The following is a 25,608-nucleotide window of genomic DNA, read 5'->3' as shown; positions in this document are numbered from 1 at the left end:
TGCATCATGTGAAAGCTTAGGAAACCATCTGAAAAATACAAAAACTTTATGCCGCCCCGAAGTGTTTATCGATCTCTTTTGTTAAAAAGGGCATCAATCACGATAGTTTTTTTGTGAGATTGTTTTTCGTACTTAGATTAGCCCAACAGACCAAAATCCATTGAACTCAGAGCCTCGTTTGAATCAGTCTCACGAGAGGTATATGATAGTAGGCTTCAACTAGTTGTGATAAATTCTTCAAACAGATTTCTGCAACAATGTTTAAACATTTTTTGAAGCGCAAAAAAAACAAAGATAATTTTGATAATTGAAACAAAGCTTTAAATTCGTTTGGATGTTTTTTATCAGTCTTTGTAAATCAGAAAATTCGCATCTTTTTAAATAAATCATGACGAAACCAAATCATCATTTATGACACTATTTGAACAAGCAACCCATACATTATCGTATTTTCAACACCAACAAATATGTTGCAATATAGTATTCATGACCAGCGCAATTGTCTCGTTGAATTAAATTGGTACACAATAATTGACTTCACCGTTGACACTAGTTGAGTAATCTCCCTCTGATACAAAACTTGATAAATCTTGCCAAGACATACAATATCTTGATTTTCTCGACAAAATTTGGGGTGACTTGGTAAGATCTTTTCAAACGACATTTTCATGAGAAACATCGATAATTCTGGATAAGATCTTGTCAAAATATCTTATTTCTTGAAAAGCAGACATGAACGTGCAAGTTTGTACAAATCTCGGAGTTTTCTTATCAAGAACCTTTTCAAGGTCTTGTCAAGACATTTAAAGTTTCGTTTCACTGGGCTTCAGTTATCTGTCGTGTGTTTAATCATAACTAAAATTAGGAAAGAAGCGTGATTGCTTTATTTTGAATAGTGGTGAGTCAAAGCAAAAAATGTCACATTCCATAAAACAAATATGACAGGGAATCCAATTCTGCTCCAACAGTCCACCGCGTTTGTTGGCTTCGGTTTATTGTCATCAAACGGAGCTGTTTTGGATTCGATAGCATCTTCATTGAGGGCCAATTTGAACTTCTTAACACGAGACGATGTATGTTTTTCCTCCCCTTGTGCATGATTGAGATCCATATTTATTACCTGAGCAAAGAAGGTTAAATCTGAACGAATTTCTGTTGAATTGTGGAACAAGAAATGCTTCCACGCTTTAAGTTTGTAAAAATTTGACTCTTTCACATTATCCCCCCCCAGAAAAAAATGGCGCCACGCTCTCATTATTATATGCATTAAAAGTATATTGCCGTTACGTAAATCGTAAACGTACTATAACAGGCCCTGGATCCCCGCAATAAAAACCTTTCTTGGAAACCATACCCAAGACCTATCAAAGAACATTATAAAAATTGGTTTCAAACGACGTTTTTTGGAACGCAATTTAAATACAGAATATCATAATTAAATTTGCCAATGAAAAGCCCCCTTGTACTAAAGTAATGTTTATGTTGAATACTTAGCTTAGCTAAGCTAAGTATTCAGATTACATCATTCTAAAAATAGAATGATGCAATTTAGCTGAACCATTCAAATTGCGTAAAATGTCCGTCCGTCCGGCCAAACGGACATTTTACCGTCCAGCCAGCAGGACGGGAATTATCCCGTTCTGCGAACTATATATAGCAAAGAAAGAATCACAACTTGAGAAATTAAGAATTAATAACTCAGAGAAACTGAGAATTTAATATCTCCAAATTGAGAAAGAAATCTCAAAGTAAAAAGTAATTCGAAGTGAAATTGCTAACACAATCTTCTCAACTAAATCGAATCACGAATAGTTAGAGATAATCTTCACGTCAGTACTTTATCCAAAAGGGAATAATAAGTTACTGATAACAACTAAAAGTTAGTAAAGTTTTTACTAACTTTCCCGACCCTCTCCTCTTTTAGTTAACTCTTATAACTTTATATTTTAACTTTCATAACCTCATAACTTAGTTGTAAATTTATCTATGTTCAATTTCTATAAAGATTATATAAAGCTTATAACTAGATCAATTAGCCAAATTTACTTACTTAGATCAATAAATACTTTTATGAGACTTATCAGGCTTAGAAAGATAGCATATACTAGGAGTACGACCATCGAGTCAGAAGTTTGAACCTTCGCACCCCCTACCCTCTAGTATAAACTGGTGCGACCAGTGAGGCTCGTATAAATATTCTATCTTCTAAGTACTTTTAAAAATTAACCAAGTTAATGGCCTCAGGCGGAGGAACTGGAAGTGGCACCGGTACTGGTGGCACTGGTACTGGAACAACCGGTACCGCTACAGTAGTAAGAACACTTACTGATACACCTCTCTCCCATCCGAATATGTCACTTGTTACATTCTCGGGAAATGACCCCAGACAAAACGCAAATGAATTTTGGAGTTCTGTAGAACAAAAAATAAACTTCTCTTTGGGCACAACGTTACCTACAGATGCTGCCGCTTTAGCAAATCACCAAAATAGACGCAAAGCGCTATTTGGATCCTTACTGACAGAAACCGCATTAGAGTGGTTCAATACTATTGACCCCACAAGAACTCTGGATCAAATAAAAGGAGATTTCATAAACCGGTTCACAGATAGTCGTGACCAATTCAAATATCGACTTGAAGTTGAGGGAGCAACCAGACAGGAAGGGGAATTAATTAAAAATTATTTCCACCGAATTAAGCATGCTGTTGATAGAGGGTGGCCTGAAAAAATACCCGCAAGATTAACTGATCCTGGCCAAATCGCTACTGAACGAACAATACAGCAGCGACAAAGAGAGCAAAAGTATATTGACTTTGCTATTAGAGGCCTGCAACCCCCATCTTTAAAGCGCAAAGCTCATGAATACAGAATAGAAAATCCGGATAAAACATGGGACGAAATACAAAATCACTTAATAACAAAGGACCTAACATTTACTGTTAGCACTGACGGAACAGTAAAACAAACAAATGATAAAATTAGTAGCCTTGAAGCACAAATTAAAGAGCTTACTAGCCTAATAAGAAATAACGAAGTCAGCGCTATTAACTCAGGTTCCTTTAAAGACCCTAATGTAAAAGGACGACCAAATAATACACGCTTTTGTAACTATTGCCGTAATCATGGACATTCCATTTCTAACTGCTCTAAGCACAGAATTGATGAAGGATTTAAAAAGATGAAGAGAGAACTCACTGAGGAAAAGGAGAAAAAGACATCCTTCAGTACTGACTACAAAAAGCAGACTAACAGTAAACCGTATTTTAATAACCAGAATCGCCCAAATAATACTAACAGTGGATATGACAACCGCAGATACGGAAATAAACACTATAATAATAATAACAACAAATCCTACGAACAAAAATTTCCCCAAAACAACCAATTTAGTCCCCATGAAACTGAAGCTAGGCAATATTATGAACGTGAGAATCAAAATTTTCAACGTTCTTATCCCCCCCAAATACTAGCTATCCGGTAATTGCACATATACCCGGACAGAAAAAGAAAATACTAAATATAACTGACGAAGATTTTAGTATTAACGACGCAAGCGACGATATAGAGCAAACATGTAGTGCAATATACAATATTGCCGACTCGTTCAGATATGAACGACAGATAAATCAAATCAGAAAAATGTCTTCGGAGAATGTATCTACAGAGAGCCTTAACGATCATACATATGAAGAAATACCCGAAGAGGTACATGCAGTTAACGACGGTCTTGACGACGAAGACTGGTTAGAATTACAAAAAGGAAATGTAGATATATCCCTGATACAAGAACTAGAACAAGCGAAAGAGGAATACAAACAACGCACGCACAAGTGTGACATTGTAGAACCGACGACTCTACATACAGAAGTAGTAAAAGTATCTTGTAAAGATTTACTACAAAAATTAACAGAAATCACTAAACAAGCTCAACTAGACACAGATACAATTCTGCGTGAACAAATAAATGATCCGGTTTTACAAACCGTTCGCCAATGGCTAAAGGCAGGCAAAGAACCGCCGAGCACAAGTACAATTAAGCATTGTAAAGGACTACGTGCATATAAAAATATATTTAACCTCCTACTACTAGAGGAACAATATGACTTACTATGTTACAATAAACCAGACGAGAACGGTTTATACGATACAAAAATATGTGTTCCTTTATCGTTATTTATGAAATGCTTTGAGTTAGCACATAATAATCCACTAAGTGGACATCGCGGAGACACATGCACATTTAACAACATTAGTAGATTCTTTTATTGGCCCGGAATGTACAAATGGGTTACAATGCTAGTACATGACTGCTTAGATTGCCAAAAGAATAAACCACAAAGACATGATCTAAACGAAGCCCCCTTAGAACAGTGGGGAGAGTTAGAAACAACCCCGTTTCATACTATACACATAGACCACAAAGGTCCATTTAGGCCTTGTAGTAATCAGAAGAAATTTTGTTTAGTTATAGTAGACAGTTTCTCTCGCTTTATACAAGTGTATCCATCAAAAACCGCTGATGCACCAGAAACCGTTAAGCTAATTGAAAAATATATTACCCGATTCGGAATTCCCCAACAAATAGTACATGACAACGGTACTGCATTTTTGAGTAATGATTTTGTGCACTGGACGCATGAATTCGGAATTACTTTAAAGCCACGGACCTCATACTCACCTTGGACAAATGGCAAGGTTGAAGTACAAAATAAGAACTTAGCAAATTATTTGCGCAGTTTTATTAACGACACCGGTTCAAACTGGGCTAGCCTTACTAATAAGTTTGCCTTTGCGCATAATACTGCAATAAATTACAGTACAGGATATACTCCGTACGAGATAGTATTCGGCATTAAACCGCAAATTCCAATTTCCCTTAAGCTAGGCTTACTACGGGATAATAGACGGAATTGTATTTCAGAGTATTGTAAAGACCTTCCCTTACATACTCACTGTGAAAATTCTTGTAAAAACGAGAAAGTAGACAAACTATTACAGAATAGATTGTCTAGTACTATACTACAACGCGAAAATGAATTTAAAAATATATATAGTAAAACGTATACTCGCTGTCGGCAAATTACAAACAAAGCACACGAGTATAGGAATAGATTTAAATTGGGTAGACCAATCAAAATCGGTCGTAAAGTTCTACTAGAGAATCACGCTAAAGGATTATTGAAATCCAAAAAACTACTAGAGTTACGCTCTGGACCATATACTGTTACTAAACAAATTACTAACACTACGTATGAAATTGTTCACGACACAACTGAACAAAAGAAAGTAGTGCATAGAAATCACTTAGTAGAATACTTTCCTAAAGAACAGGAAATAGACAAGTTAGTACAGGACTATAGTACTAACTATGATGATTCACAGGCCTACTATGATAGGTTCAACCAGTACTCAATAAATAGATTCAATCACCAAACAATTGATAACCCGGAATATATGCCGTGGCCTATTATTAACAACGCAAATAATCAGGCTGAGCAAATAACATCACCGCAACCAGTTGAATACTCAACTACTGTTAACACGTGCCGGAGTGCGCCTAACAGCCCATACAAAACAAATAGAAATGATAGTGAAAGTACACTACATATCAGGAATTTGTTTACCCCCCAAAGTAGTTCACAAAGTACTACGTCCAATTCCCATACATTTAGCCCTATCATTAGTTCAACCCCCCACCCAGTAAAAATAAAAACTAATCCTAATCCAATTTATTCTGATGTCAGACCGCAGCGAACACGGACTGAACCTAAACGCTATGGGAATACAATCCCATCAGATTTAATTCCAAAAGTCCAAAAGAAATAATTCTTTTATACAAATCTGTTATAAAACATACGAAATTACAAAAATAAAATATACATACTATAAAAATATCTAAACCAAAATTAACAAAAATTAAAATAAACGAGCCTTAGCGACTTTAATGAGTTTAATGTATTCGCGGGTAATAGTACAGTCTCGGAAAAGCAGCCCGCACCCCAGAACAACAGACAACCCATATAGTTGCTGGGCAGCTCTTGCTGTCTCAGGGGTCCACCACACTCGCCACAGATCGAACACATAGTTCAACATTTGTTCGTGGCATTCAGGGTTTGATGATGTTAGCTTACGCTCGAACTAAAATTCAAAAAATTTTTTTTTTCTCTACCCCATTATATTCCCAAAAATAAGTGTAACTCAGAAAATTTACCTCTTTCCCCAACCAACATTTGAGGTACTGCACTGTAGCAGGACATATTTTCGTATATTTTAGTAAATTTCTGTCTTTATTATTTATGCAATATTCCTGCGCAATCCGCAGAGAATAAAATTCCTCTTCAGAAAGGACAATTTGAGTTGTTATATAATGCTCAGAGAGGAAAAATTTCATCTCTCTGGCATCCAACTCCAAATCCAATTGCTCAAAGGCAGAATAATTCGCCTCTTTAAACAATTTTAAAATTGTTCTGTTCATTATTATTAGAGTTAGACTAGTATTACACTCAGAAAATTTCTTTATTTATACAGGAATAGAAATATACCCCAACCAGTTAAACTTTGTATTCACTCCGTCTTCACGGACAGCCCTCAATCAACCAATCAGAATTGAGTATTCTGCCAGTTGCGCGGATAGAAATCCGCTCTCAATAATTTATGCAAATATACAAACTGATAAAATGCAGTTGGAGCAGTTCGCCAATCAGGGCTCAGTATTTTGCCATCCGCATGGACGGCCAAATTATCATTATGAAAAGAACCGTTAGCCAATCAGGGCTCAGTAATTTGCCATTAGCACGGACGGCCAAATTGCCATTAAGACATCTATAAATTCTCACCCCAACTAAATCGATTCATTCTTTTGAATCTCTCGCGCACAGTCTACACCCTTCAACTTTGTCCACAAACCACTCAAATATTCCTTTTTAAAAATGAATACTGCAATCGAATCTCTGTTCCCCGAGGAGGGAGAGGTTATTGAAACCGAAAACCCCAGAAGGAATTTCGCTGAGGTAAATCTTTTACTTATTCTTTTTCTCTTTCGTCTATTTCTGTTTTGCAAAAACAAACAAATAGAAAATATCACAAAATTAGTTGTGACTACAACTTTAATTTTATCTAATTTCACAAATTGTGAAAACCCAGACTCTGAAATTTTCACAGATTTAAAAACTGCTCACCATCACTTATACGCAAAAACTGCAACATCACTAAAAGTCGCTCACTACGATTGTTCACTTATGGACTCTAATAAAATGTACTCACTAAACAAAGTCGCTCCTTGTAAAATTGAACCACAAAATGTTGAAATTTCAAAAGTCAAAGGACAAATTTTCAACCGTTTCTTTAGAGGAAAATTAGAAGCTACTATGTGTAGAGCAAGCCACCAAAGCATTAGGTGGTATTGCGGCCTTTTCGACGCTAGTGGAATTGATGCAAAACGTAGCACAATTACCACAGACGTAGATTTAACTCCAGAACAGTGTAGGCAGGCTAGATTAACTAATAAGTTAAGTATTAACGGAAAAGAAATTCCGATTAAATTAAATGTAAGAACAACTTATATAAAAAATTCCGGTCCGAATATTGGAGAAAATCCAAACGAATGTGACGATTCTGGCTGGATAATTCACGATACATTTGAAACTTATATGCAGGATACAACTTTAAATGTTAACCTGCGGGGAGGATCAGTAAATAACTGGCAAAATATTCCCCTGCCTTGCACATTATCAGAAGGCGGTTGTCAAAGTACTTCAACCGACCCCCATGCTTATAGCTGGGAGAAACAAGATAATTGCTTGTTCGCTTTAAGAGAACAATTTGAAGGCAAAATGATAAAAATAGGAGATAATTACTATATCTCTAAAGAATCAGAGAAAGGACAAAGCTTTCTATTTCAAGTGTACAATAAGCCTCAATCGCTATGCAATAGCAATAATATAGTTTATCCGTCACCGTACGACACACTGTATGTTGAATTTACAGGCGGATTTAATATGAATACAGGAGAGGCAATTGAACCTCTACCTAATATAAATAGAATTACTAGACTTCCGAACAATTCACTAAGTTCGCTTAATATCTCCCGAACAGAGATAGATTACGATGCACATTTGAATACTAAATTTGACTACTATCAGTACACTAATTTCCGAAGGCTACAACTCTCTGAGATAAATACTATACAACAAATTTGTGAACTAGAACGTTCACTCAAAAATACACAACTTGCATATTCGCGTCTCAGCCCTAAGTTGGCTGGTTTTCTGTTAACTAATAACAGATCAATGTTTTTAGAGACTAATGGCAATGTAGCCTGGCTCTATCACTGTCCAAAATTTTATTCGCCTTTACAAGTAATGGATACTTGCTATGATAGAATACCTGTGTTATATAAAAATAAAGTTCGCTTTATCGATCCAGTTAGCAGACAAACTTTTACTACTGCTAAACAACAACCATGTAACAACAAACAAAAGAATCTCTTTCAATTAGATATTGAAAATGATAATTCTTGGATCGAACTAACTCCAAGTATAACACAAGTCACTGGGCCAGCATTATTCGCACCCAGCAACCAGAAACACAAAATGGTTTCTATGAAATTAAAAAATGGACAGGACGTTTCTTTTCATGTCAAAGAAGACATGATAGCATTTTGGAACGACGTGACTTTAAATTCCGAAATGAAAGACGCAGCGCAAGAATTTTCTCGTGAATTAGTTGATATTAAACATAATAAAAGCCAGCCTGGTGGTTATAGCAACTACTACACTACAAAAACAATATATTTAGATTCTCTAATATCGTCACAATTTCTACACAACCGGTATATAAAAGCCTTCGGCCGAGTACACTATTATTTACAACAGTGCGGAATTACTTTCGCTGTATTTCTTTTTGTCAAGTTTATAATTGACATTGTAGTTTGCATTATTCGAGCACTACAAATACACAAAATTACAGGAGCTTCAGTGAGTTTCGGAAAAGTAATACTATCAGCCACTTTCAATATACTTTTTCAGTCCATAATAACATCAGTATTTCGTCCTACTGAAGAAAGAGACGACTCGGAACACTTAGTACAAGCACCCACTTATAAAGAGCCGACTATAAACATATACCCCCCTATACAAAGTGATCTACAAGCAATTAGACAAGAAAGGGAAAATCAATCTAGCAATGATGATTTCCCAACCTCTCCAGTGTAATTAAATCAATTAATTACAACTATAATTAACATTTTATAAAAAATTTTTTCAGAGCACAACCCTTGACGACGATGACTTTCTGCTACCTGCGTTCGAAGACTTACTCGATGACCAACCCCCCTTGGAACTCCCTCTACTCGATGACCAGCCCCCTTTAGAGCAATATCTCCTGCCAGCAGTGGACCCGCAACCTTATGGCCAACAACCATCAGAACAACCAGGACCATCACAACTTCAACCACCAGTGGCAGCGGTCTCGCCGAAAACCCTCACAATACAAGATAAAATCCACCGGCAGATGAAAACGGAACAGCTCGTGTGCAACCCAAGCTTCAAGGGGCACCCGAAATACGACATGAGTTTGAACTATAAACTACAGAACCACGCCAATTTGTACAAACTCATGTCATACAACCCCAAAACCAAAACATATCGAGCAAAGAACTTGGGGATTGACAAGCAAATTTTGTCAGTCCCTTTCTATCTTTTAACTGCTAATTTAGAAAGCTCTGAGGACAGTTACATCCGTAACCTCGAGCAGAGTTTTCTAAAAGAGAGGTACAAGAACTTCCAACTCCAGCAGCGCAATGACAGCCTGCTGCGGGAATTACGCGACTACCGAAACGGCGACTTCCGTGAACAATAAAATTTTTCAAATCTGTAAGCCCGGAGGAGAGTCGCAAAAACATTCTTTTATATCTTAAACAGTGCGTATATTTAACCTTTATTATTTTTTTTCTTTTGTAAAGTATTATGCAGTTGTTTCATCACACATATTTTGTAAAATCTTTATGCAGATTGTTTTATTTTACCCCCACTAAGGACCGGGTCGGGATGTACTAAAGTAATGTTTATGTTGAATACTTAGCTTAGCTAAGCTAAGTATTCAGATTACATCATTCTAAAAATAGAATGATGCAATTTAGCTGAACCATTCAAATTGCGTAAAATGTCCGTCCGTCCGGCCAAACGGACATTTTACCGTCCAGCCAGCAGGACGGGAATTATCCTGTTCTGCGAACTATATATAGCAAAGAAAGAATCACAACTTGAGAAATTAAGAATTAATAACTCAGAGAAACTGAGAATTTAATATCTCCAAATTGAGAAAGAAATCTCAAAGTAAAAAGTAATTCGAAGTGAAATTGCTAACACAATCTTCTCAACTATATCGAATCACGAATAGTTAGAGATAATCTTCACGTCAGTACTTTATCCAAAAGGGAATAATAAGTTACTGATAACAACTAAAAGTTAGTAAAGTTTTTACTAACTTTCCCGACCCTCTCCTCTTTTAGTTAACTCTTATAACTTTATATTTTAACTTTCATAACCTCATAACTTAGTTGTAAATTTATCTATGTTCAATTTCTATAAAGATTATATAAAGCTTATAACTAGATCAATTAGCCAAATTTACTTACTTAGATCAATAAATACTTTTATGAGACTTATCAGGCTTAGAAAGATAGCATATACTAGGAGTACGACCATCGAGTCAGAAGTTTGAACCTTCGCACCCCCTACCCTCTAGTATACCCTGTTCATCAATAAGATCCATATTTATTACCTGGGCAAACAAACATAAATTTGAACAAATTTCTATTTTATTGTGGAACAGGAAATCTTCCAGGCGCTAACTTTTTAAATTTTCGGTTTTTTCCCAAAAATAACCCCTCCTCTCTAGCAGCCATATCCCAATTACCATAAACCGTAAACGTACATTAATTTGCCCAGTGTCCCACGATAAACCTTTCTCATAAAGCATACCCAAGCTGTATCCAAAAACTAGAAAAAAAATAGTTTGATCATAAAAGAGGTTTTTTGGAAGTTAAAAGTTACATCACATTTACAATTGACAATAAAAACCCTTTTCTTATCTTTTTCTAAGGTGCTTTCTTTTTTTTCAGCGAAATCCTGAAAAATGAAATATTTTGAAAGTTAAGGAGCGAGCAATCAAGTAATATTAGATGAAAGTTTTCATATATCTGCTCAAAAAAGAGGCGTTCTGTTTGCCATAATAATAACCGTTTAATAAATAGCATATTTTTGGAGATTTGCAAATAGCATATTTTTGGATATTTTTGGAGATTTGCAAATTATGCTGAAAGCATAAAGAGATTCAGAAATATGATGCTCCGGAAAATAATTTAATAAAAGTTACTATTTATTTGGCATAATTATACGAGATCAAATCAGTTTGATCACAGTATACTATTGCAGTTGTCTGCCCTGACACTAAATTCATTAGAAAACAAGTAACAAAATCAGCTCACAACTTAAAGTAACAAAGTTACAAAAGCACTCGGATTTTTAGTTCTAAATCAGTTCTGCTCCAGTTCAGCTACAGACAACGATATGCAATCTACATATGCCTGGAATATTAGCCTGTTCACTGGCTTTCGGTTCAAGTTTATTAACGACCCGGAGTTTTGAATTCATTCTCTAAAGGCAAATTGTTTGGACCCTAAAATTTATTTATGAGTTCGGACTTGCACTCATGCGTTAGTGATTCTTACATATCATCTTAATACATGTTACTTAAATCTTGTGAAAAAAACTTACTATATAATCAATTGTCGGTTTATCAACATATAAGCGAGAAAAAGTAAGCAGATTTCACAACAAAGAAAACTTAGAAGTACTTACAGAAAATTGTCAATAGAGTTCACGTTCGCAGCCTAGGTAATTTTAGAAGATTTAAAACAATTTCTTTCCACGCGCTTTATAATTAAAATCCACACTTAATGTAACTTAATTTCACGCTAAGTGTAATAAAAATCCATGCTGTTGAAATTTAAAGCTCTTATGTGACCACATTTCCAAAAATTAGGTCTCTAATTTTCACTTATTTTGTAACCAAATTTCACACGTTTTAAAATTCAGTTTTGCTTTTAATGTTATTGCAGTTCACGTTTCCAACCTTCACTTCAAATTAAACTATTTGAATTTTGATGAGACATTTCGAATTTGTTTACTACACGAGCAAAAATGAGGATCAAAATTGCTAAATTTTTTGCTTTTTGCTTTGTCAGGTCGCTACTTCGATCTATTTTAATCAAATAGTTTCACTTCAGTCTCCCAGTCTTTTGTAAGAGGGAAATTTTACGTGGTGTTGATTAACAAATGAAAACAAAACTTCTAAAATTTCTGAATTTTGACATTTAGGAGAAATTTATTTGAAAAATTACAAAAGGCCATTTTCGATTAAAAATTGTACAAGATTTCAATTTCAATCTCTATTATTTTGGGATATCATTAGAAATTGTTCTTTGCATTAAAGAGCTTTACCAGTCGATTTCCTGAATTCCAAATTCATTTGTTATAGCCATGTATTCATAAAGAGCAATTCACTGTTTTGAGATGTTCAAGAGTAGTTGTCTAAATTAACGTCTGTTTTGTTTCCATGGAAAAAAAACCGCAAAATTACGCGGCTATAGTTAAATCAGTTCTTTGTGGCTCATCAATCAGAAGCCCTATATTGTGCGGCAGCCACATTATGGTGCATATTTTCGCAAAAAGAAGGCGATATATCTTCCGTCATCAAAACTCTTCAAAAGTTCTTTTTTATAATCAATATGATAACCTGAGTTTTCCAACAGAAAAAAAATTATATCAGAGCCAGTCTCAACCTACAATTCAAAAAATTTATGGACTAAATGAAAAAATAGACCGAGAAGGGAGTGGAAGAATCATTTAGAAAAAAAATAGTGATGAAAAAACTCAAAAAAAAGTTAAAATTAAAGCCAACCTGCCGCATGTGGACAAACAATTGCATGCGAGGAGGTGAATTTCATTCAAACACCGTTTCTTAATTTACTTTAAAAGTAGAGTGAAAAACCCACACCATTAATTTTTAAGCTACTCGGTGTGACCAAAAGCATTTCTTCAATATGATTTCAAAACCATGAAAATGTTTGAACAGATCTTTAATAAGAACACCTCACTTTTTTGATTTTTTCGTATTCAGTTTTTCTTAAAAAAAGGTTAAATGGTAACACTGTTTTAGCGTCTCTGTAACGTTTTGGAAATCTGATTGTTAAACAGATGAAATCTTATTTGTGTCTTTTCAAAGGCAGTAATTCGATGTGACCTCTAATTGCGTCCTTTATTGACAATTTTCAGATTTGGTTTTTTAGACAAAAACAACACGACTAGGTGTATTGAAAATTAGAAAAAAAGAAATTGAGATGAAGTAGTAGTTTAAATACGAAAATAACTGAAACTTAAAGTTACGAAAAGAACTTAACGTTATGTTCTTCTACAAAAATGTCTCCCAATTTAATTTGGAGGGACGGATTTGTTATTTTCGAGGTATAAATTAATAATTTTCCTGTCAAAAATTGAATTCATTATATTTTTGAACCTTAATTTTTTTTCATATTTACCGTTAAAAATTCCAGCAATCATCCGCGCAATTTCTTTTTTCCTTTTTGTTACCTTTCATATTTTTACCGATTGTCTAAGATTCGAAAACACCATACAAATCTGTTGCGGATGTTCAAAAGATCATAAAAACTGGTGGTCACAAAGGTTTTAATTGGTCAAATTTAAAAAGTCTAATTTATCAGAAAAAAAAAACAAAATTTTTATCTAAATTTTCTGTAGATTATTTTTTTTTATTTTTGTAACTGCTACAAAAAAATCTATTGAAAAAACTGTTGCTTGTAGTCCCTTTTCTGAAACAGGAAAAGAAGTGCTAACTACTGAGATCTGAAGATCTGCATATTAAAGTATGTTCACCGATATCTTATCTTTTTTAATGCAGACGGCTTCAATATAGACAATTAATCCTACCATGTTGCTATTTCCTACCCTTTTGCTAATTTCACTATCTGTAAAACTTGTTTTTCCTCAAAGTTGGATCCACGTTTTTCTAGCTGAATTATGGCGGAATTGTTTGAACATAAACTCGATTTTTACACATGGCAAAACTGCCATTTATTTAAAGCAATTGTAACTTATCGCCATGCTTGACAACGTTTTGATCGAGTTGAGAGTCAAATTGAGAAAAACATTTAATGAACTACTTGTTCCTTCAATTTTATCAACTTTTTTATCAATTGCTCCAATTTCTGAAGATCAATTGCTTTTACTTATATATTGATTGCTAAATGTTCAAAGTTTGAGCATGTAGTTTTTACGCTATAACAGAAAATATAATATGAGCTGAGTCTGAATTTATGTTCGGACGCTCTGTACCGACCCGACTCTCTCGGCTTAAAATTTAAAGTGCATGTGAAAACTAAAGTATTAATCAGTTCTATAAAGAAACTTTCGACTTAATGTGCTATAAGCGTCCAAGCTAGAAAATTATTACGAATTTGATTTCAAAAATTAAAATTGCATTGGACGTAAATCTATCTTAATAAAAAATTGGTCCGCTACTGTACTTTCTCATACATTATAACTCACATAGATCAACATCGGTTGATAAAGTGATAGTGATAATTTTTTAGTGCGGAAAGAAGCTTAAAAAGCTTTAATAAAGGTCATAATTTTTTTTGTTTTATCACCCTGAATCTACATATAATTGTACTCACTGCATCGTCAGGATCATCTTGGATGGCTTTTTCCCTGTGACGACTATAATTTCCGAATTTCCTGGTTCTTTTTGCTACCACTGAGGCCACCACTGTTTGGATCAGACAGGCCATGTTGAATAAGAAGTTGACAATCAGATAGATATCGATCATTTTGAAGTCACTAACAGAAGGAAAGCTCTGCTCAACGCCAGTAATCAGCACTATCTGAGCTAAGGCCAGAGTTATAGTCAGTCCTGCTCTCTCCGGGGTAGACTGAGGGTCGATCCAAAAGTTGATCCAGCTAAAATAGTGAAAACTAGATTTACTTATCATTTACAGTTTACTAGGAGACGTGTAAGTATATTAAACGATCTACAGACCTCTTCCTTTTTCTGGGGGGGGGGGGGGGTGACAAGAAATTGAAGGGCCCAGAAGTCTAGTTCTTCAGAATGAGACGCATCATAATCTGATTTCTGAGCATTCCTCAGATGCTTATAAAAATATCACAAGACTCGAGGAGTGGTTTGTCATTTTTAAGGTAGCACAAGCACAATTTCAGTAAAAGACACAATTTCATTACCACTCGAGGGTTGAATACTCGATTGATGATGGTTCAAGAAAAATGAGAAAAACAAAAAGCTTTTGAGCATACTTTGTGATATGATCTTATACATCAAGCTTTAAGAAAAAAATCCATAAGAAAAAAACAAGACAATCCATTAAATGAAACCGAACGAAAAAAAAAATCTCAGAGAAAAAATATGCAAAGTAGGCTGGAACATGATTGAACAAAAAGTAAGTTGTTGTGGTTAATCTATATGTCAATATTTTGTAAAGTAAAATATATAAAGCAAGCTGTACAGGGCAGGAAGCTCTAAAAAACTGTCTTATCATAAAAAAAGAATCAACTAAACAAGATATGCAACCTATTCATAAACGCAATTTCATCTGACTAAACAAAACAAATATTAATTAATTAATTAAAAGTTGTTGCTCCAGCATTTATCCCACACTTCTAACATTAAAAAATTCGGAAAGTTAAATTTTTTAAAATAAAATTTAAGTACAAAAACAAACAAAAACCTTTGTTTCATGCGAAGAAAACACTAACAGATTAACCAAAGAAAATCAACAAGCCTTTATGAGCTCACAAACATCTCTAATTTCAAAGAAATGGAGAAAAATATTAGAAAAAAAATTTTAAAATTGTGTAAATTTCCTCTTTTTTGTTAAACTTTGAAAAAAAAGATAATTTTGGTGCAAAAGAAACTTGTATCTTTTGTTGTAAACAGAGGTGACCCTCAAATTAGCGTTAAATTCCCGTTATCTTCATAACACTTCGAATAGGTATAAAAACAAGCTGAATATTAATACTTTTTCAACAATAACCTGTTAGACAACATAAAAACCTAAAAGCGAATAAAAACTGTTTCAAAAAGAAACACGTTATCAAAAAAATTCACTCACTTAGCGAAATTTTACTCACAACTACATTTCTCGTTCTCTTTTTAAAGAAAGTATCAACGAAAAAAATCAATCTCTCTTTTCACCGCTCTTCGAATTTTATTACTCAAGTAACTTTTTTAAACCCTTTTTCTCCCTGGACTTCCGACTTGATCACCCACATAAAAAAACAGAAAATAAAACAAACACTTTTTCAAGTTGTAAGAAAGACATCGCCCCATTGCAATACAAGTTCTTTGAAAAGCAATATGATCATATAGCTCAAGAGAATTTCTTGCTTTGAGTTTGGAAAAACTGGCAAACCGTCCACGTTAATTTACGATAGTTTTCGTGTCACAATGATAACCCCGATAATAACTATAAGATTGCAAACAAAAGCTTTGTGATGCTGGTCAAATATTCGATACAGGAAAATATATTACTTACAAGAGATTTCGAGGAGAACAATCTCGAGATGAGAATGAAACAGCAAAAAAATTTTCACATATCAAACCAAAAGTTAATCAATCAGCATTATTAATAACGAGGATAAAATTCATCTGATAAATCATATGGGGAAGTTTGATTCCGAGCACGAAAGGTTTCCGCTTATTACAAAAAAGTTTGTTTTCAAAAACTTTCCACTTAAGTATCCTTAGTTTGTTTTGCCTGCAAAACTTTATTATACTGAAAAATGAGTAGTAACGAACGTGGTTTAGAAGTGCTATCTCAAATTGCTGACTCAAACCATGATGACTAATTCGCTGTTTTTGCCCTGGCTCTCAATACTTGAGAAAAAAGTTTTTCTTTAATTTTCTTAAAAAGTTGTTTAACTTGAGTTGATTGAAGACATTACAGAGAATATCCATTTTATGCCTCGTTTCCATCAAAGATTTTTTACTACAAGGATTATAATCGCTTACTTTTATTGCAATTAAGTTGATTTTTTCACAAAAAACTAGCGGGAAATGTATTGAAAGAATTATTGTAAATAGTGCATAACCTATGCAAGGATATATGCTTTATGTAAATCTATAACAGCCATTTTTGTTTTAATTTGAATACTTTATTTCTGCTTCTGATGATTATTTTATCGCTCTGTAATCTTGTGGTTATTCCCTGGATGAAAATGTTTTTTACTTACAGAAATCACCTTTTAATAATTCTTCATGTGATAGAACCAAAAAACGGTTTATTTTGTTCTTACTTTTTGCCCGTGGCCCAATTATCCAAAATGATCAGTTTTTGAATGGATACTTGGAATCTATTCCGCTTATTTTGAAATCAATATACTGTTGTAAAATAAAACAAATAAATAAAAAAATCAACGTAGTGGAGCTTTTCTCATTCTCCTCATTCTAAAGTGCCTAGATAACTATTACGAATAAAACAACAAATAACAGTAATTAGAAGTTATAAATAGAGCAGAAACAAATAGAAGAAGCAATTACGAACGCGAGAACGGATAGGGAAGCACTAGGCAGGTAAATTGTGAGAAGGAAAATTCCAAACTTCCTCTGAATGTGAATTTGGATCGTGTGTTCCACAAATAGAGTCCCCGAATAATTATCAGAAACATTGTAGTAGTCTCTCTCGTCATCGAAGTCGGAAAAGTAGAAGTTGGCTGTTTCCTGTCCACGAGACATACCAGAGAGGGATGGATCGTAAAAGAGTTGAAGGGAACCATGGTTGTATTTGTAGGAGTTGACACGAATCTAAAATATATACACACTGATTAGTACTCGTCAACTGTCCTGAGCGGCTGTTAGCGAAAAAAACTGGTAAACTAATGACTATCCTCCACTCATTACGAAGCAAGTAGTAAATTTTACATTTACCTAAAAATGTCTACTACGATGCAAATAGTACATTTTCTCGAGTGACTTTGCTCATAAATGTCACTGTTGCTCACGATTGTTTTAAAAATAAAGTTGAGTGTTTGAGGAATAAGTACATAATAAATTTGTTTTCAGTACCAAATATACAAGCTTCGAATTGTTAAACAAATTAGAGTAGAAAGCGTCCCCAGTGATTTAGGAATTTTATCGTGTAAGATCTGAAAAGATGCTGATCAAAAATCTTTATCGTGTAAGATCTTATCTGGTCTTACACGAAAAAAATTCTGCCCTGCGTGAAGTTTAATCGTGTAAGATCTGATAAGATACTTATCAGATCTTATAAGATAAAAATTCATTTTGCTAGTATCTTATCAAGATCTGATAAGTATCTTATCAGATTTTATAGGATAATATTTCCATTTTGCTAAATTGTTATCTTGCAAGATCTGATAAGTATCTTATCAGATCTCACACGATAAAAGTTCACGTAGGGCTGAATTTTTATCGTGTAAGATCTGATAAAACATGTTTTATTGATTTCATTATAACCGTATAACGTAGTCAAGTTCTTATGAAAGTAAAAAAATAATCGGTCAACTAACCAATTTCGAAACAAAAAATGTTTGTTGATTCTATTTTGACGCTAGTATAATTCTGAATCTTAACCAGGTACTATGGCTAAACTTAGCAGTCCAAGATAGTTTTGGTCTTTGAAGAACATTTTACAGCCTAGTTAGATAATTACTGCCTCAGAAAAAGCCCCTACCACTCGAATAATCTTTTTCGCAATATCTTATAAGTCTCAAAAGACCATATAAGATAATTTTAGTGTTGCGAGCTGTAGTGTTTTGGCTACTGCTTGAAAGCAACCTTGAATTGTCTTCAATATGTAGAACATGTTATAGTAAAAAATTTTCATCGCATAAGATCTGATAAAAATCCTATCAAAAAGATGAGTCATAGTTTTCCGAATGTTTATCTTACAAGATCTTAAAAAATTCTTATAAGATCTCACACGATAATCATTTTTTGTCGGACAGAATTTTTATCGTGTAAGATCTTATAAGGCAGAATTTTTATCTTGTAACATCTGACAAAACTGAACTTTTATTGTGTAAAATCTTATTGGACCTGATAAAAAAGTTTATCACGTAAGATCTGATAAATTATCTCACAAAATCTAAGTCAGGCGACGCATAATCTTAAAAGTACTTATAAGACATTTTTGAAGGAAACTTGTAAAATCTTACACGATAAAATTTCTCAAATGTCTGGGGTCGTATTGAACGAATGCTAGGAGGCAATTTGCCTTTTGCAGCACCGTTTCAGAGCTATTCAAATTTAGATTATATGTACGAAAATCATTTAGTTACTTATACTGAGACCATTCAAGAGGAACAGGAAAAAGGGGGTTTAATAAACCAATTTTACGCACCAACTATCTAATTGAATTTAACTTAAAAAAAGTTTTGAAGAACTTTTTTTGTGACAGTAAGCAAAACTAATTCGGATTTTATTTAAATTTGTAAATATCCTTCAAATTTGTCATCGATGTATGTTTTCGGTCAAGCGCGCTCAACAGAGACATGATTTTGGTAGTTTTGGCCACTCTCACCACCACTGTTGTCGATACCATCACTACTTAGCATGGTTACAGTATCAAATAACTAAAATAATTACGAACGGATCAAACAGTTTAGCAAATTAAAACCTAACTGGTTATTAATTACAGAAATGTCCATTGAAATACTAACTGTGGATTTAGAAAAGATATAGCATTCTTTGAATTATAAATATCACGGCTGACAAGAAAAATAAATTCTTGGGATTTAATTGAGTTTCAAATAATTGTCGCAAAAATTTGAGCAAAAAATTTATAGGCTAAATGGAAAAAGTTCTGAAGAAATAAATGAATAAATGTTAAAATTGAGGAAGGACATTAATTACGTTATCGGTTTTATTGAGTGACAAATTTTAGCTAAATATTTGACTGTTGTCCGTGATTAGCATATCGATTTTGTTTGCCGTGGATAACATCGGCCTAAATTCAAATAAAGTGAATAAGAATCGTCACTGCTGTCCACATAAGGCCCCAAAAACCTCAATATACACGATGTTTTGTTTCAGTCGGAATGTCATGTTCAAACTTCAGTAATTTTAGGGTAATGTATTTAGAAAGACCACCTCCTAGAAATGGTCGATTTTGAAATTAAGAATTATATTATTTGATTTAGACAAACGTTAAAAATGCCCGTGGGTTTTAAAATTCAGTATCGTCGATATGCTGTGTTCGATATGCAATGTGAGAAATTATCGGTATCTTGCATTTATAAACTTATTTGTCAGTAAGCTCAATTTTTTAGTAGGAAATCTTCGGTAAGTTGATTTAATGGAGCGTTGAAAATTGGCATTACGATTGTTTTTTACAATAATAGTATCGATATGAAATCCGTTTCCTTCGTCCGTATGAAATTCGTTCACTATTTATTTTTTAATCGAAACTCGTTCCGTGTGAAGTATTAAAGTGGTTCTTTATCAGTTAATAAGTTCACTACATCTTAAAATAAAAATTAAGAAAAGATCGACTTTTTTCAACTGAATTTGCAAAAGAGCTGAGGAAAAATTTCATGAATCTAGAAGCATTGTTTTTGCAGAGACTTTTGTGCAATATAAGAGACTTCTGTTCGGAAGAGAACGCTATCACAACATTTGATCAATTTATGAAAAAAAATATTAATTTTTTGTACGTCACTGATAAATATGTGCGTTTAAAGTGCTCATAAGAAATGAAGAAGAAAAAGCACCAAAAAACATGTTGAGCGAATTCTGATTTCTGGCGGAGGTTTCAAAGAAGTATGTTCTAGGAAAACCTACGAGGCAAGTGTGTCGGTCGAAGGGAAAATGAGTCAACACAATGGAGCAGTAATTTCTGAGAATGTATTTAACGGAGTAGAAGATTTTCCCATCAGCCCAGAGTAGCACTGCCACATTGTCGTTCTTCTCATCTGCAAGGGTGATTGATGCAGCTGAAATGAACAAAACGACTCTAATATAGTATCGGTGGCCGTCTATCAACATCTCACAAGTCCACTTGGAGAGCGTCCAAAAAAGTGCTTCAAAATAAGGTAACATAAACTTGCCTTTTCTCAAAATGCGCACAGTTTTGTGGCTGCACTCTATAGTCAGTCCCATAAAGTTGCAACGCTATCGAACGTTTCAAAGGTCAAAGTTCAAATTTGAAACATGCAGATATCTAGCAAAACACTGCCCATTTGCATGCCCCGAGCTTATCGAACGTTCGCTTGCGCTGCAACTCTATGTGACTTACTATATTATGTTTTCAGTGGATGAGGATCAGCAATTAGTCCTATTAAGATGCTAAGAAATCTCTTTAAATTGAAAAAAAATGTAAAAGAACACAATTAATAAAAGAAAATTTTTTGATCTTTTCCGTTTGTGCCCCCCCCCCCCCTCCAAAGTAGTGGGTGCATATGATTTGACCCCCCGACGCACGTGCCATATTTTTACAAAATGATTTCCTATGTAATGGCACGTGCTCTGTAACTGGGGGAGCATAACAAACTGAGGTGTGGGGGCACAAGCGGAAAGATCCAAATTTTTATATAACACTTGGAAAACACTCAAAAACTTGCTTTATGCAGCAAGCCAATTTAGGTTTTTTTATAGGACTTCAAGTGTTTTCCCACTTTCAACCAAGTTAATAAATGGTTCCTGAACCGCATTGTTTAAATAATAATACTAATAATAAATTATCAAATCGAAATGACGATAAAGTATGTTTAGTTTTTAAGAACCAAATAAAAAATCCACATATACTTATCTAGAAAAAAGAATCGCATATTTATAGACTAAATTGTTCAGAGTATGAACAATCTCATGCAATAATGTGGCGTGAAAACTCCAGGAAAGTGAAAACTTTTAAAACAAAAAATATCTTTTTCAAAAGAGGTTCTTTTTTCTATTCATTTCTCTCGAACAGCTTTAGATGTCACAGTGAAAGATAAACGGTTGGACCTGTACACTCAATCAGGATTAAGGGCGATGAAAAAAGCTCATGGAAAATGAAGCATCTTCGAGAAAGCAAAAAAATTGGTATAAATACCCCTCTTCAAATTAATTTCTGCCCTATATAAGTATAAAAACTGACAAAGTTTGCGAACAAAACGATTCAGACTCAGAAAGGCGAAAGAAAAATATTCCATACGCTTGATGGACTCCGTCTAGAGGTACCACTGTCTACAATAAACAGATCAACTGGCCAATTTGGACCAAAAAAAACTTGAGCATATTGTATCTTCCCTTCAACTAAATTGTGGGCAGAATGAAAACAGCTTAAAGGTTACCTGAGTTAAAGCAAAAGTCAGGTTTCCATATCTGATCGGCGAAACCACTGCCCAAACTTATTGCCTTGTCGCAGCTGGTGTTGCTGCATTCGCTGACGTAATCATGACCATGTATGCTTCTGTAGAGATCCAGCCATGTTTTGTTTAACCGCTGGTCATGCCACTCCGACTGAAATAACTTTTTTATTCTCAACTTTTTGAGAAAATTACTTTTTTAAAATATCTACTGCTAGCCATGAGAGAACAAAATTAATCCCTTAAAAATCAACTTGTTTTGTTATTTTGAAGAACAGATTTTGAAGAATTTTGAAGAACAGATTTCAACTGCAATAGTTTCTCTTAAAAAAGGATTCTTCTGATTAAAGTTACGAAAAATACAATTTCTTTTATATACACTTCGTGTTGGTGTGTGAGTGGGTGTGTGTGTGTGTGTGTGTGGGTGTGTGTGTGTGCGAGTTTGTGTGTGTGTGTGGGTGTGTGTGTGTGTGTGGGTGGGTGTGTGTATGTGTGTGGAAATACTTTTTTTCTGTAACTGATTAAATTATTTTTATGCAGAAATTGTGAGGAGAAACAAAGATTTCAGGTACTCAAAGAAAAAAATTACGCACTTTTAAAAAAATTAATAGACCTGAGTCATCGAAAAAAGATTTATTTTACGGGAATAATTTGCTACAACAACCGTTTTGTTTTATTCAAAAATTCTTTTGTCAAATTCTGACAAAACGTGGTGTCACTCACCTTAGTTATTAAAAATATTAATATAAATCCGTTCAAAACGGCAAATTAAACTTGTTACTAATCTTTCAACTTCGTATTTTTATGAACCAGCTAACGCGCCTCTTTTATTTAATAGAAGCAGCAACAAAAAAGAAGAAAAAGTGATTTCTGGCTCCTTTTTACACAAACGATTGTAAGAATTATAGATCCTTGAACGATCTCGCAGTCTGATTGGGCTTATTCAAAAATCGGACGGCTTATTTGAATGCAGCTGCTTCTCATGTAACTGCCTTATACTTTGACCAAAAAGCTTTTTATCACCTTCAAGCTCTGGCTTTGCTGTTTTCAAAAACATTTACAATTCCAATCAGTTCATAATAAAAAAGTCTTAAGAGCATTTTTGAGCCATAAATTGAACCAGCTACATGACTTTTCAATGTATTAACATAGTAAAAACGAACACAAGATACACGCATCGGGCATATCTCTCCGTGACAATTTTGGTATACCTCTGCGGTGTAATGAAAAAGGATTGAAAAAATTTGTAAGTTCTCGCCGACCAATGAGAAAAAAGTTTGGTGCATTTGAATATTTTAAGCAATTTCTCAGTCAGATCAAAGTAGGCAACTACCAACAAACATCTATCTGAACTCAGGCCTCGAAGAAATGCTACATAGTAGAAAATCAAAATTACTCTTATTTTTTGAAAATATCTTTTTCAGTAGCACGTAATTGAAACCTGGAGACAGAGTTTACAAATCTATCAAAAATTTGCTCATTTGGCTTAATTTAGCCATAACTTCTGTGAGTCTTCTGAAATATTCGAGACTCGATATCTCTGTTCAGCATTTGAAGTCTTCGCTCGTTTATAGTTTCGCAGTGCAAACATTCATTTGGCAAACGGTTGAAATTCCCGTCATAATGAAATTTTTTAAAGCGCGAAATGGACGGAGTGTCAAAAACTTGAATCCTCGCGGTAACTTGGAAAAGCTATCCTGAAATTTTAAAACTCCTCCAATCGAATTAGTTTTTTATATTTTACGCTTTTAGTAGTGCGAATCATATCTCTGAGTTAAAATTTTGAATAATGATAATATGGTGAACCTCATGTTGAATGATCCTTTGAGCCACTTAACCGATTAGAATGAACATAACTAGAGTTAATTATAATTATTAAAACTATTGATTGGATGGTTGTTTCTCACCTGTAAATAAATATATAGTACGACAATCTTATCAGCTTCAGAGACAGTCCAGGCAGAGTCGATAAAAATTCCGATTTTGACCTCATCTGGTCTCTTTCCTTCATTGGGTCGCACGTGCTTGTTGTACTCTGGGCTAACAGGGTTAAAAGTAGAAGCTAATTGTAATAGAAGTGAAAGTACAAGTAGAAAAACAGTACTGCAGTTCATTTCTGTTTTATGTAAATATGGTAGCTGGGGAAACGATCAGAAGCAGAGACAGGCGGAGGGTGGCAAAAATTGTGCGCTTGAATGGTAATGAGATCAGACTCTGGTTGAACTGGGGAAACAAAACAACTGAAAAACCAAATTGGGATAAGTAAACGTTTATAGGACAATGCTTCTTTTCTATTTTGTTTTAATATGCCCTTGGGAAATTTGGTTGTGCTTACGGCCGTTATTTGCAGTGACAGAGTTCGACAAGGTATAATTTATTGTATCTTTTCCGGTATCCATTCTGCCCCCCCCCCCCCCCCCCTCCGGACAGCTTATAGCATGCAACACTTAATTGTTAAATGTGGGATAAATTTCTTTTCCGTTTGTGAACCCCGCCCCAAGTATGCAACCATACTGCAACCTACAACCCCCAGTTATACAGAGCGCATGCTGTTACATAGTAAACCACTATGTAACAATGCGGCACGTGTGTTTTTGTTTTTAGGGGAGGGGCAAATAATATGCATCCACTAAGATTGGGGGGACCTACACAAACGGAAAAGATCTAAATTACTATCTATGAATTTTGGTTTCTGCCTGAATCATGCTCTAAAAAAGGCTGGTTCAAGATTCAAAAACTAGCCATTAATCGTTCAGCTTTTACTCGTTTTCCGCTATTTTCCTTATTTTACCATTAAAATAGTTGAAAATAATTCCTGTAGGTCAGAGTAAGTTCTTCAACCATAGGGCATCGATTTCACATGACATTATTCAATTGGATGTAGTATAATATGATTCAATAACTAGGTTATGCTAATAGATGATGATAACTATTCACAAGTCGGGGCGCGAGACCCAAGAGGGGCTAATCAGACTCACTTGAGAATTGTTGAACAAAATAATTCCTACTCCAACTGATAAAATCAATTAGGAAACTGCAAATTATTTCGATGATTTTTGTGCTGAGGAGAATTTGCAACTATTGCTCTAAAATTTTTAAGTATTGTTGAGAACATAAGCATTGTGTGGATTGCAGTCCGTGTTGTGATCAAATGAGGAAGCAACCTTTGATAAGACCATCTTCGAGCGGAAAGGGTTATTTACACTTAAA

At 34.3% G+C, this 25,608-nt stretch overlaps 1 protein-coding gene across 1 annotated transcript; it reads right to left on the bottom strand.

The window, feature by feature from the left end:
• Positions 1–305: 305 nt before the first annotated feature.
• On the bottom strand, positions 306–25,307 carry LOC142339762 (glycine receptor subunit alphaZ1-like). Its single transcript, XM_075390018.1, has 7 exons — positions 25,240–25,307; positions 24,306–24,638; positions 22,384–22,552; positions 20,894–21,045; positions 17,637–17,896; positions 14,757–15,039; positions 306–1,120 (listed from the first exon to the last, which is right to left on the bottom strand). Exons 2-7 carry the CDS (start codon positions 24,510–24,512, stop codon positions 884–886), a joined length of 1,308 nt encoding a protein of 435 aa, XP_075246133.1. The 5' UTR covers positions 24,513–24,638; positions 25,240–25,307; the 3' UTR covers positions 306–883.
• Between the last annotated feature and the right edge of the window lie 301 nt (positions 25,308–25,608).

This window comes from Convolutriloba macropyga, chromosome 5 (assembly GCF_964194025.1).
Source record: "Convolutriloba macropyga chromosome 5, txConMacr16.3, whole genome shotgun sequence".
NCBI classification, from domain to species: Eukaryota; Metazoa; Xenacoelomorpha; order Acoela; family Convolutidae; genus Convolutriloba; species Convolutriloba macropyga.
This window is presented reverse-complemented; position numbering and strand designations above follow the sequence as displayed.

Excerpts from the sequence above, each read along its gene's own strand:
- LOC142339762 (XM_075390018.1), bottom strand. The coding sequence starts at position 24,512 with ATGAACTGCAGTACTGTTTTTCTACTTGTACTTTCACTTCTATTACAA. Across the intron at positions 22,553-24,305 it reads TACTATATATTTATTTACAG|TCGGAGTGGCATGACCAGCG; the intron begins GTGAGAAACAAC and ends AAGTTATTTCAG. Across the intron at positions 1,121-14,756 it reads AAGATGATCCTGACGATGCA|GTAATAAATATGGATCTCAA; the intron begins GTGAGTACAATT and ends TTCTTTGCTCAG.